The 13,832-nt window shown below is 41.8% G+C and overlaps 1 protein-coding gene across 1 annotated transcript in view; it reads left to right on the forward strand.

The window, feature by feature from the left end:
* The first annotated feature begins 1,308 nt into the window (after positions 1-1,308).
* dpp6a (dipeptidyl-peptidase 6a) overlaps positions 1,309-13,832 on the forward strand; it is a 386,275-nt gene continuing 373,751 nt past the window's right edge. Inside the window, exons 1-2 of the mRNA XM_029694037.1 lie at positions 1,309-1,912; positions 2,019-2,093. Of these exons, the coding sequence (XP_029549897.1) occupies positions 2,037-2,093 (57 nt within the window). The 5' untranslated portion in view covers positions 1,309-1,912; positions 2,019-2,036. The remainder of the gene's footprint in view (positions 1,913-2,018; positions 2,094-13,832) is intronic.

Genomic DNA, 13,832 nt, shown 5'->3' on the forward strand with positions numbered 1-13,832 from the left:
GAGATGCTGTGTAGAATGAGAATCCTCAGCAGGCAGAGTGGGAGGCTGTTCAAATGCAGTTAAAATCCAGCTTCTCAGTGTGACCTGGGATCCTTGTCTGATGTTATGCTTATTTAACCTCAGTTAACTTACATACTTTTTAAACTTCTCATTCATGAAAATGAAAATGGTGTTTTCATGCTCTGTGTCAAATGTGACGAAAAGGATTAGGATATTCTGATGCTCATGGTTGTGTCCCTGGCGATGACAGCGAGGCTTATGGGTGATGTGTGTGTGCCTGCCCTATGTCTCCCTGCCCTTGGCTGTCAACACGCTGTCCTCTTCCTTTCTGAAAAGTAGCTCCAAGGACTCACTGTGTAACTTATCTGGGTTCTCACAAGACAGGGAGAGTTTTGAATTGTGGCTTTGCTCATATCAAATCCATGGTATAGTCCAATACAAAACACGGAACTTCCCTTTCCGAAATGCTCCAGATGAAAATAGAGCCTACTAGTGCCAGGAGAGCAGAGATAACATTGCGTTTCAATTATTTAAAATGTTACTTTAGTCATTCAGCAGACGCTCGTATCCAGAGTGCATACATTTTCATACTGGTCCCCTGTGGCAATCGAACCCACAATCCTGGCGTTGCAAGAACCATGCTCTTACTCTGGTCTAATGCTTAATAATGAATGACTCATTGGCAAGCATGGGATGCTCTGGCTGGGTTGCTGACAGACGTGAGTGACAGCAACAGCGTCACATGTGTCCTGTCGCTTTATTAGTTACTTCTCAGTAGTCTAACATTCTTTCCTTCCAACATTCGTTACACTTCATTGCTATTGTTATGCTCTAACATAGCATCCCATCAATTAATTAATCACTGGAGATATCAGATATGCCTTATTATAGATTGCCCTCAGCTCATCTACACTATGTCAATCAGAAGACAAGAAGCAAAAAAGGTCACTCATGAGTTCCCATTCAAACTATATATATTTGTTTTAACACTTCTAAGACTTGAACCATACCATTACTATCACCACTAAACGGACATGTTTTTTTTTTTTTACAAATACATCTGGTAAAAAACGGTTGTCATTGGTGTGCAACCATTTAAGACATTACATTTTCCAAATGACTACCTTTATTGACATACAGTACGTAGCCTACATATGTGGTTACAAACACAATAGTAGATAGACTTCCTTATACATGGAATGTCTATCTTACTATAGGCTACATCTGCAGCGCAGTCATCTGGCCCCTCCGGTTTATACTGTAGTTTCGCGTGCCACCTCTCGACAGAACAGCGAGTAGAATGGAAAAGTATAGACAGTAGCATTTCCCAGCCCATTCGTTACAAACCAAGACTGGAGTCAGCACAACGTCCATCATTCTTCGAGGATATTTTCGTATAGTGGTCACACCATTGACTGTAGCCTATATAAAGGGTCACGCAGGTAACTATTATTTGTATTTTTTTACATTTGTATAGCACCTTTCATGCGCGTCCGCTTTAGGTGCAGACCTGAACATTATGATATTCCAGGAATCTAAGTTTGTTTGGGATCTAATTTCGTCTAATAAAAAGTGGAGTATATAAATAATTCCAGCTCAACAAGGATAAACATAGGAAAGTGAAGCCATATTGTGGTGTTCGTTATATTTGTTGGCTTGATAGGCCATTGGAATTTGTTTCCAACGAAAGACGTAGAGGGAGCTTTTGCCGCCAAAGAAACGCTTGAGCTGTTTGCAACAACTTCGCAAGGTTGGCTAACCGTTCCTGTAAATATTGTGGAATAAATTGGGGAAAACGTTGTCTCTGAAAATAAATAAGTTACTAGTTTAGGCTATACCGAAAACTTTTACAAACCAAGGAGACGCCAACTTAGGGAGAGAACCTGAAGCGGCCAATCAGCCTATATCTACTGTAGGTATAGTATGTTTTAATTACCTGAGTTGTCCACAGTGAAAATTACCATCAACTTGTTGCCTAACGTTACTTTTTAGACAACAGCTTCTCTTTCATTTCACAGGAGTTTTACTTGTCAACCATGAACCAAACCGCAGGAGTAACACAGACATACCGGAGGTGTTCTAAAGCAGGAAAGGTAAGTCTTTGTGAAATTATTGGAAGCGGGTTTGGGGTTTTGCGATGTAGGCTATCAAAGAATCAACCACCAACTGAACTGAACATGTGACGTTGTTTCTATATTTCCCTATGCTAGCACTTTACTGCTTGTTTTTTTAAAGTCCTGTTGTGGGGATAACGACCAGCTAGCACATTTGGTACCTTGGAAGTTGTGGGAACGTTTTTGGTTTTCCATTGGTTCTGGGAAGGAAGCCATACGTTTCCTGACAGGTAAAAATATATTGATGTCGCCTATTCTGGGAATTTTACATTTTTAGGTTGCAGGAAGTTTCTGAGAACGTTTTACTATGGTTCCCTGAAAGTTTTTCTGGGAGGTTTTATTAACGTTCTGAAAACAGAACTATGGGTATTTGAAGGTAATTAAGTAAAGCAGTGGTGGAAACGGTACCTAATTGCCATACTTGAGTACAAGTAAAAACACCTTAATAGAAAATGACTCAAGTAAAAGTGAAAGTCACCCAGTAAAATAATACTTTAGTAAAAGTCTAAAAGTATTTGGTTTAAATATACTTAAGTATCAAAAGTAAATGTAATTACAAAATGTACTTAAGTATCAAAAGTAAAAGTATGAATCATTTCTAATTACTTATATTAAGCAAAACACTTTTTTTTTTTTACAGATAGACAGGGGCACACTCCAACACTCAGATGTAATTTACAAATGAAGCATTTGTGTTTAGTGAGTCTGCCAGTTCAGAGGAGTAAGGATGACCGGGGATGTTCTCTTGATAAGTGTGTGAATTGGACCATGTTCTGTCCTGTTAAGCATTCAAAATGTAACAAGTACTTTTGGGTGTCAGGGAAAATGTATGGAGTAAAAAGTACATGCATTTCTTTAGGAATTTAGTGAAGTAACAGTTGTCAAAAATATTAATAACCCCAAAAACTACTTAAGTAGTACTGTAAAGTATTTTTACTTAAGTGCTTTACACCACTGAGAACATGTTTCAATAAGATTTTCAATAACACTGCTAGCTTATTTTTGGTTAACTGTTTTTAACTCCAAGCACAGATAGGACATAAACACATTTTATTTTTACTGTGGCACGGCATTAGTGAGATTCAAACCTAAGATCTTCTGTTCTCTATCCATGGAATTAGTCCAGTGTGCCACCAGGATGGAGCTAGCATGCCATGTTTTTTAAACTAATACAAAGCTGTTAATTTTACTCTATTCCAACACCATATAGCAAAGGAAACAAGCACTCATTAAGATCAGGTGTGGCCAATTAGTGGGAAGGGCCAACACACCTGAACACACTTAATAAGGTAGAGGATAGATAAGAAATGTGTTGATGCTGAGAAGGGAATGTACGTATATGTTTTTAAATAACATTCTTAGAACTTTCTTTGAACATTACTAATGTTTTCTTGTCTTTTTTATGTAAAGTTTTCTGAGAACCGGACTTTAAATAGAACCATGAGGAAACCTGCAGAAAATGTTGTACTGAAATTCCCACAGAAGAACGTTGTTTCTTAACGTACTCTGAACATTCTGAGAACATCATTTTAAAAAGAACCACAAGGAAACCTGTAGAAAACATTATGCGGAAGTACTGAAATTCCCACAGAAGAATGTTATTTAACATTCTCTGAACAATTTGAGAACATTACTTTAAAAAGAACCACGAGGAAACTTGTAGGAAATGTTATACAGAAGTACTGAAATTACACACAATACCCCATAATGTTAAAGAAACAGGTTTTTAGAAATTTTAGCAAATATATTAAAAAGAAAAAACATGAATATCACATTTACATAAGTATTCATACCTTTTACTTAGTACTTTGTTGAAGCACCTTTGGTGGCGATTACAGCCTTGACTCTGATTGGGTATGACGCTACAAGCTTGGCACACCTATATTTGGGGAGCTTCTCCCCTTCTTCTCTGCAGATATTCTCAAGCTTTTTCAGGTTGGATGGGGAGCATCGCATCAGTTATTTTCAGGTCTCTGCAGAGATGTTCGATCTGGTTCAAGTCCGGGCTCTGGCTGGGCCACTCAAGGACATTCAGAGACTTGTCCCAAAGCCACTCTTGTGTTGTCTTGGCTGTTTGCTTAAGGTCATTGTCCTGTTGGAAGGTGAACCTTCGCTTCTGTCTGAGGTCCTGAGCGCTCTGCAGCAGGTTTTCGTCAAAGATCTCCCTGTACTTTGCTTCGTTCATCTTTCCCTCGATCCTGACTAGTCTGTCAGTCCCTGCCACGGAAAAACATCCCCACAGCATAATGTTGTCACCACCATGCTTCACCGTAGGGATGGTGCCAGGATTCCTCCAGATGTGACGCTTGGCATTCAGGGCAAAGAGTTTACTCTTGTTCATCAGACCAGGGAAGCTTGTTTCTCATGGTCTGAGAGTCTTTAGGTGCCTTCTGGCAAACTCCAAGCGGGCTGTCATGTGCCTTTTACTGAGGAGTGGCTTCCATCTGGCCACTCTACCACAAAGGCCTGATTGGTGGAGTGCTGCTGAGATGGTTGTTCTTCTGGAAGTTTCTCCCATCTCCACAGATGAATTCTGGAGCTCTGTCAAAGTGACCATCAGGTTCTTGGTCACCTCGCTGACCAAGGCCCTTCTCCCCCGATTGCTCAGTTTGGCTGGGCAGCCAGCTCTAGGAAGAGTCTTGGTGGTTCCAAACTTATTCCATTTAAGAATGATGGAGGCCACTGTGTTCTTGGGGACCTTCAATGCTGCAGACATTTTTTGGAACCCTTCCCAAGATCTGTGCCTCGACACAATCCTGTCTCGGAGCTCTAATTTCTTCGACTTTTTTGCTCCACGTAATATGTGGAAAAAGTCAAAGGGTCTGAATACTTTCCGAATCCACTGTGTGTGTGTGTGTGTGTGTGTGTGTGTGTGTGTGTGTGTGTGTGTGTGTGTGTGTGTGTGTGTGTGTGTGTGTGTGTGTGTGTGTGTGTGTGTGTGTGTGTGTATATACACAGTGAGGTAAAAAAGTATTTGATCCCCTGCTGATTTTGTACGTTTGCCCACTGACAAAGAAATGATCAGTCTATAATTTTAGTGGTAGGTTTATTTGAACAGTGAGAGACAGAATAACAACAAATAAATTCAGAAAAACTCATGTCAAAAATGTTATAAATTGATTTGCATTTTAATGAGGGAAATAAGTATTTGACCCCCTCTCAATCAGAAAGATTTCTGGCTCACAGGTGTCTTTTATACAGGTAACGAGCTGAGATTAGGAGCACACTCTTAAAGGGAGTGCTCCTAATCTCAGTTTGTTACCTGTATAAAAGACACCTGTCCACAGAAGCAATCAATCAATCAGATTCCAAACTCTCCACCATGGCCAAGACCAAAGTTTGCCAATGAACATCTGAATGATTCAGAGGACAACTGGGTGAAAGTGTTGTGGTCAGATGAGACCAAAATGGAGCTCTTTGGCATCAACTCAACTCGCCGTGTTTGGAGGAGGAGGAATGCTGCCTATGACCCCAAGAACACCACCCCCACCATCAAACATGGAGGTGGAAACATTATGCTTTGGGGGTGTTTTTCTGCTAAGGGGACAGGACAACTTCACCGCATCAAAGGGACGATGGACGGGGCCATGTACCGTCAAATCTTTGGTGAGAACCTACTTCCCTCAGCCAGGGCATTGAAAATGGGTCGTGTATGGGTATTCCAGCATGACAATGACCCAAAACACATGGCCAAGGCAACAAAGGAGTGGCTCAAGAAGAAGCACATTAAGGTCCTGGAGTGGCCTAGCCAGTCTCCAGACCTTAATCCCATAGAAAATCTGTGGAGGGAGCTGAATGTCGAGTTGCCAAACGTCAGCCTCGAAACCTTAATGACTTGGAGAAGATCTGCAAAGAGGAGTGGGACAAAATCCCTCCTGAGATGTGTGCAAACCTGGTGGCCAACTACAAGAAACGTCTGACCTCTGTGATTGTCAACAAGGGTTTTGCCACCAAGTACTAAGTCATGCTTTGCAGAGGGTTCAAATACTTATTTCCCTCATTAAAATGCAAATCATTTTATAACATTTTTGACATGCGTTTTTCTGGATTTTTTGTTGTTATTCTGTCTCTCACTGTTCAAATAAACCTACCATTAAAATTATAGACTGATCATTTCTTTGTCAGTGGGCAAACATACAAAATCAGCAGGGAATCAAATACTTTTTTCCCTCACTGTATATATAATAACATCAAGTTGATCAGAAATACTGTGTAGACATAGTTAGTTGTCAATGACTATTGTAGCTGGGAACGGATGATTTTTAATGGAATATCTATATAGGTGTACAGAGGCACATTATCAGCAACCATCACTCCTGTGTTCCAATGGCACGTTGTTTTAGCTAATCCAAGTTTATCATTTTAAAAGGCTAATTGATCATTAAAAAAACGTTTGCAATTATGTTAGCACAGCTGAAATCTGTTGTCTGATTAAAGAAGCAATAAAGCTGTCCTTTAGACTAGTTGTGTATCTAGAGCGTCAGCATTTGTGGGTTCGATTACAGGCTCAAAATGGCCAGAAACAAAGCACTTTCTTCTGAAACTCGTCAGTCTATTCTTGTTCTGAGAAATGAAGGCTATTCCAGGCGAGAAATTGCCAAGAAACTGAAGATCTCGTACAACGCTGTGTACTACTCCCTTCACAGAACAGCGCAAACTGTCTCTAACCAGAATAGAAAGTGGGAGTGGAAGGCCCCGGTGCACAACTGAGGAAGAGGACAAGTACATTAGAGTGTCTAGTTTGAGAAACAGACACCTCACAAGTCCTAAACTGGCAGCTTCATTAAATAGTACCCGCAAAACACCAGTCTCAACATCAACAGTAAAGAGGCGACTCCGGGATGCTGGCCTTCTAGGCAGAGTTCCTCTGTCCAGTGTCTGTGTTCTTTTGCCCATCTTCATCTTTTCTTTTTATTGGCCTGAGATATGGCTTTTTCTTTGCAAGTCTTCCTAGAACGCCAGTATCCCGGTGTCACCTCTTCACTGTTGACGTTGAGAGAGCCAGTCCTCATGAGAGCCAGTTTCATCATAGCGCTTGATGGTTTTTGCGACTGCACTTGAAGAAACTTTCAAAGTTCTTGAAATTTTCCATATTGACTGACCTTCGTGTCTTAAAGCAATGATGACCTGTCATTTCTCTTTGCTTATTTGAGCTGTTCTTGCCATAATATGGGCTTGGTCTTTAACCAAATAGGGCTATCTTCTGTATACCCCCACACCACCTGTATATATATGTGTGTGTATATATAATGCTCAAAAAAAATAAAGGGAACACTTAAACAACACAATGTAACTCCAAGTCAATCACACTTCTGTGAAATCAAATTGTCCACTTAGGAAGCAACACTGATTGACAATAAATTTCACATGCTGTTGTGCAAATGGAATAGACAACAGGTGGAAATTATAGGCAATTAGCAAGACACCCCCAATAAAGGAGTGGTTCTGCAGGTGGTAACCACAGACCACTTCTCAGTTCCTATGCTTCCTGGCTGATGTTTTGGTCACTTTTGAATGCTGGCGGTGCTTTCACTCTAGTGGTAGCATGAGACGGAGTCTTACAGCCCACACAAGTGGCTCAGGTAGTGCAGCTCATCCAGGATGGCACATCAATGCGAGCTGTGGCAAGAAGGTTTGCTGTGTCTGTCAGCGTAGTGTCCAGAGCATGGAGGCGCTACCAGGAGACAGGCCAGTACATCAGGAGACGTGGAGGAGGCCGTAGGAGGGTAACAACCCAGCAGCAGGACCGCTACCTCCACCTTTGTGCAAGGAGGAGCAGGAGGAGCACTGCCAGAGCCCTGCAAAATGACCTCCAGCAGGCCACAAATGTGCATGTGTCTGCTCAAACGGTCAGAAACAGACTCCATGAGGGTGGTATGAGGGCCCGACATCCACAGGTGGGGGTTGTGCTTACAGCCCAACACCGTGCAGGACGTTTGGCATTTGCCAGTGCAGGATGTTTGGCATTTGCATTTGCTCTTCACAGATGAAAGCAGGTTCACACTGAGCACATGTGACAGTCTGGAGATGCCGTGGAGAACGTTCTGCTGCCTGCAACATCCTCCAGCATGACCGGTTTGGCGGTGGGTCAGTCATGGTATGGGGTGGCATTTCTTTGGGGGGCCGCACAGCCCTCCATGTGCTCGCCAGAGGTAGCCTGACTGCCATTAGGTACCAAGATGAGATCCTCAGACCCCTTGTGAGACCATATGCTGGTGCGGTTGGCCCTGGGTTCCTCCTAATGCAAGACAATGCTAGACCTCATGTGGCTGGAGTGTGTCAGCAGTTCCTGCAAGAGGAAGGCATTGATGCTATGGACTGGCCCGCCCGTTCCCCAGACCTGAATCCAATTGAGCACATCTGGGACATCATGTCTCGCTCCATCCACCAACGCCACGTTGCACCACAGACTGTCCAGGAGTTGGCGGATGCTTTAGTCCAGGTCGGGGAGGAGATCCCTCAGGAGACCATCTGCCACCTCATCAGGAGCATGCCCAGGCGTTGTAGGGAGGTCATACAGACACATGGAGGCCACACACACTACTGAGCCTCATTTTGACTTGTTTTAAGGACATTACATCAAAGTTGGATCAGCCTGTAGTGTGGTTTTCCACTTTAATTTTGAGTGTGACTCCAAATCCAGACCTCCATGGGTTGATAAATTGAATTTCCATTGATTCTTTTTGTGTGATTTTGTTGTCAGCACATTCAACTATGTAAAGAAAAAAGTATTTAATAAGATTTGTTCATTCATTCAGATCTAGGATGTGTTATTTTAGTGTTCCCTTTATTTTTTTGAGCAGTGTATATATATATATAGTTACATATATAGTTATATATATAGTTACATATATATATATATATAGTTACATATATATAGTTACATACACTTTGGTTGGAGTCATTAAAACTCGTTTTTCAACCACTCCACACATTTCTTGTTAACAACCTATAGTTTCGGCAAGTCGGTTAGGACATCTACTTTGTGCATGACTGTCACGCCCTGACCTTAGAGAGCCTGTTTTATTCTCTATTTTGTTAGGTCAGGGTGTGACAGGGGGGGCATATCTATATGTCTATTTCTTTGTTGGCCTAGTGTGGTTCCCAATCAGAGGCAGCTGTTTAGCGTTGTCTCTGATTGGGGATCATACTTAGACAGCCCTTTTTCCCACCTGTGATTGTGGGATCTTGTTTTTGCCTGTAAGTACGATATTTGTCCCCATGTGCAGTTGCAAACCGTAGTCTGGATTTTTGATGGCGGTTTTGGAGCAAGGGCTTCTTCCTTGCTGAGCGGCCTTTCAGGTTATGTTGATATAGGACTCGTTTTACTGTGGATATAGATACTTTTATACCTGTTTCATCTAGCATCTTCACAAGTTCCTTTGCTGTTCTTCTGGGATTGATTTGCACTTTTCTCACCAAAGTACGTTCATCTCTAGGAGACAGAACGCGTATCCTTCCTGAGCGGTATGACGGCTACGTGGTCCCATGGTGTTTATACTTGCGTACTATTGTTTGTACAGATGAATGTGGTACCTTCAGGAGTTTGGAAATTGCTCCCAAGGATGAACCAGACTTGGGAGCAAACCAGACAGAGGTTTTGGCTGATTTATTTGGATTTTCCCATGATGTCAAGCAAAGAGGCACTGTGTTTGAAGGTAGGCCTTGAAATACATCCACAGGTACACCTTCAATTGACTGAAATTATGTAAATTGGCCTATCAGAAGCTTCTAAAGCCATGACATAATTTTCTGGAATTTTCCAAGCTAAAGGCACAGTCAACTTAGTGTATGTAAACTTCTGACCCACTGGAATTGTGATACAGTGAATTATAAGTGAAATAATCTGTCCGTAAACAATTGTTGGAAAAATTCCTTGTGTCATGCACAGAGTAGATGTCCTAACCAACTTGCCGAAACTATAGGTTGTTAATGAGTTGCTTATTTGAGCGGACTCAGATGTTTTGAAATTAATGGCTGTTTTTTTATGGATTGTATGTTACGATGCGAGTTATTCGGCCATGCAAGATCTTTTGTCCCCTGGTTTGCTGCAGCATTCATTAAGATGATTATTGATCTGATGCATCCATGCGTAATGTGTAAAGCCTCCAAGTGACATTCCTTGTTATTTCTGCTTATCTTGTCACTGTTGAGCTTGTTAACGGTCATTACTGAAGTGTAAAACTGTTGTAGGCTAGTGCGCTTGTATTATTTCACTCAACGTTAATATTAAGTCACCTTGATGCAAATAAAAACCCTTAAGCTCTCTCCATACTCCTCATCAGTAACAGTAAATGTGTGCAATCACCTGGCCTTGCTGTTCTACCTACCTGCAGCCATTCTCTTTGTAAAGTAGGCTAACAACTTTAGTCATCTGTTTTTTTTAATGTTTTTAAATGTTCTTTGCATTGAGAGTTTTCTGATGCAGTGATTTCCTAGTAGCCTAATGTTTTCATTATATGCTATCTCTACAGATATTTTTCTCCAGCTTGTGACCCACATTATGGAACTGTGGGACTGAGTCACAAGGGAAAGGGAGAGGAGAGAAAGAAGGATGGTGTATGGGGTGGAGAAGGGGAAGGCCAGCTGATTGAGTCTGTGCTTAATGAGACCATTAGGGGGGACAGGCGCTTGGGTGAGAAGGGGCCCCTCCAACTCCCTCCACATATGCTAGAATGTCATCACACAGGATTCACATTAACTTATTCCAGCAGGAGGGGAATAAGAGCTGACTTTCCCTCTCCAGACACGTCTGTCATCAGCCAACATTATCTATCTTAGCCTACGGTATCATATGTTAATGGTACTCAGATTGTTTTGATTCCTATTATATCTATTTAAAACTCCAAAGCTCTGGAGGCTTTCTGTTTGGTCAATCTCTCTGTAGCCATTCCATTTTCAGACTGTTGGAAGCCACAGAGAGATCCGAGATGAAAGATACACTGATTGCAGTATGACCGCTGAGTTTGTAGGACTCTCTAAAGGAAACACATCTCATTGCAGGTCATTATCTTATGACAAGCTTAACTTTGACAATTGTAGGAACACCTGGAAGTATGATGATAAAATGTTTTATTAATTAGCTGTTCTGTTCCTTAGAGAAGGGATTGTGTTGTGCTTACTTTGTGGTGTACTTTAACCCTTAGAAAAACCGGACCCAGTTCTCCTTGCATGAAAACATTTAGTGATTAGGACTGTCCAAGGAGACCCCAAATAACATATTTCTTAAGTATCAAGACATTGACATGATTTGACTAACAAAAAATCTATGCAAATGTGTGGTTTGCATCACTTAGGCTGTGTTTACACAGGCAGCCCAATTCTGATCTTTTTTTCACTAATTGGTCTTTTGACCAATCAGATCAGCTCTGAAAAAGATCTGGTGAAAGACATGATGTGATTGGTCAGAAGACCAATTAGTGGAAAAATATCAGAATTGTGCTGCCTGTGTGCACGTAGCCATAATGCCAATGTCTTATATACATCACAAACATTTGAAATGACTATACATCGGCAAAAATAAAATGATTTCTTAGAAAATTTACTCTGACATCTTGTGAGCATTGTTTTTACTCTGGACATCTTATGAGCATTTTCCATGCATTGAATTTCAGAAACTGTTTTTGACAATGCACAAACCATTCGGGGGAGCAGAATTCAGTTTTTACAGGCTGGTGAGATCAGACATTTTCTGGTGTAATGTTTGATGGTGTAATTGCAAAGATCAGCCAACAGGTGGTTTATTTTATGTATTGTTCGTGTACAGACAATTTACCAGTTGTTTAAAGACACTAACCAGGTTTCCATCCAACCATTTAATGCGGAAGAATTACCTGATGCATGAAAATGAATTACCTGACGCATGAAAATGAATTACCTGATGCATGAAAAAAGTCACGACCGGGCTGATGGAAACAGGAAATGCTTGTACAATATTATAAATCTCAACAGACATTTGGTTTGTTCAACATGAGGGGCTCTTTTTGTGTCGGTTAAATTAATTATGCCTTTATGAAATAATTATGAAATTCCTTTATGCGCAAATATTGATATAATAACCATCAGTAAACTTGGAGTCACGTGATATGTTGTGTGGTTCTTCATAGATTGTGGAATTTTGGGCAACGATTCATTGTCATGCAAACTTTTAGTTCACTGTTATTGTCCATAATTGTCAGTAACACAATTATACGATAATTGTGCCAAGCCTAGTTGTCCCACTAGGACTCAGGAAAGCATACAGTTTATTAGGCTACAGATTAAATAAGTTATGATAAACTTCACAGGGTGGTGAAAGTGCACAGTGGTGTGCTTGATGCTCATTTCCAATAATTATCGAGGGCCTTATTCTGGTGACATGATGATCAATGCTTGGCTGCCATTTGACAAATAAAAATAAACTTGCTCTTATCCATAATAATCTCATCATGTAGGTTGCTCACCCTTACTGTATCTCCGAGATGTTGGCTGGAGTGCACGTGCCACGACCAGAGTGGGCACATTTGCTATATAACGCATAAGTTTGTGTCAAAACCATCGGTAGAGTTAAAAATGCGATGGAAACCCATTTAACTCATATTTTTATTCGGCACATGGGAATTTAATTGCAAAAGTTATTTTTATGTGCATGAGATCATCTAGCACAGTCTCTTACCTGCAATAAGTCAGTTGGATGAAAGCACATCTCTGGTGAGAAAATGCCCTTATTGTTTTATGCAGATTTTAGAAAATTCGCATGAAAATCACCAATTGGATGGAAACCTAGCTACTATGCCATACACTGCTCAAAAAAAATTAAGGGAACACTTAAACAACACAATGTAACTCCAAGTCAATCACACTTCTGTGAAATCAAACTGTCCACTTAGGAAGCAACACTGATTGACAATACATTTCACATGCTGTTGTGCAAATGGAATAGACAACAGGTGGAAATTATAGGCAATTAGCAAGACACCCCCAATAAAGGAGTGGTTCTGCAGGTGGGGACCACAGACCACTTCTCAGTTCCTATGCTTCCTGGCTGATGTTTTGGTCACTTTTGAATGCTGGCGGTGCTTTCACTCTAGTGGTAGCATGAGACGGAGTCTACAACCCACACAAGTGGCTCAGGTAGTGCAGCTCATCCAGGATGGCACATCAATGCGAGCTGTTTCAAGAAGGTTTGCTGTGTCTGTCAGCGTAGTGTCCAGAGCATGGAGGCGCTACCAGGAGACAGGCCAGTACATCAGGAGATGTGGAGGAGGCCGTAGGAGGGCAACAACCCAGCAGCAGGACCGCTACCTCCGCCTTTGTGCAAGGAGGAGCACTGCCGGAGCACTGCCAGAGCCCTGCAAAATGACCTCCAGCAGGCCACAAATGTGCATGTGTCTGCTCAAACGGTCAGAAACAGACTCCATGAGGGTGGTATGAGGGCCCGACGTCCACAGGTGGGGGTTGTGCTTACAGCATTTGCCAGAGAACACCAAGATTGGCAAATTCGCCACTGGCACCCTGTGCTCTTCACAGATGAAAGCAGGTTCACACTGAGCACATGTGACAGACATGACAGAGTCTGGAGACGCCGTGGAGAATGTTCTGCTGCCTGCAACATCCTCCAGCATGACCGGTTTGGCGGTGGGTCAGTCATGGTGTGGGGTGACATTTCTTTGGGGGGCCGCACAGCCCTCCATGTGCTCGCCAGAGGTAGCCTGACTGCCATTAGGTACCGAGATGAGA

The sequence above is a fragment of the Salmo trutta genome, chromosome 2 (assembly GCF_901001165.1).
Source record: "Salmo trutta chromosome 2, fSalTru1.1, whole genome shotgun sequence".
Classification (NCBI taxonomy): Eukaryota; Metazoa; Chordata; class Actinopteri; order Salmoniformes; family Salmonidae; genus Salmo; species Salmo trutta.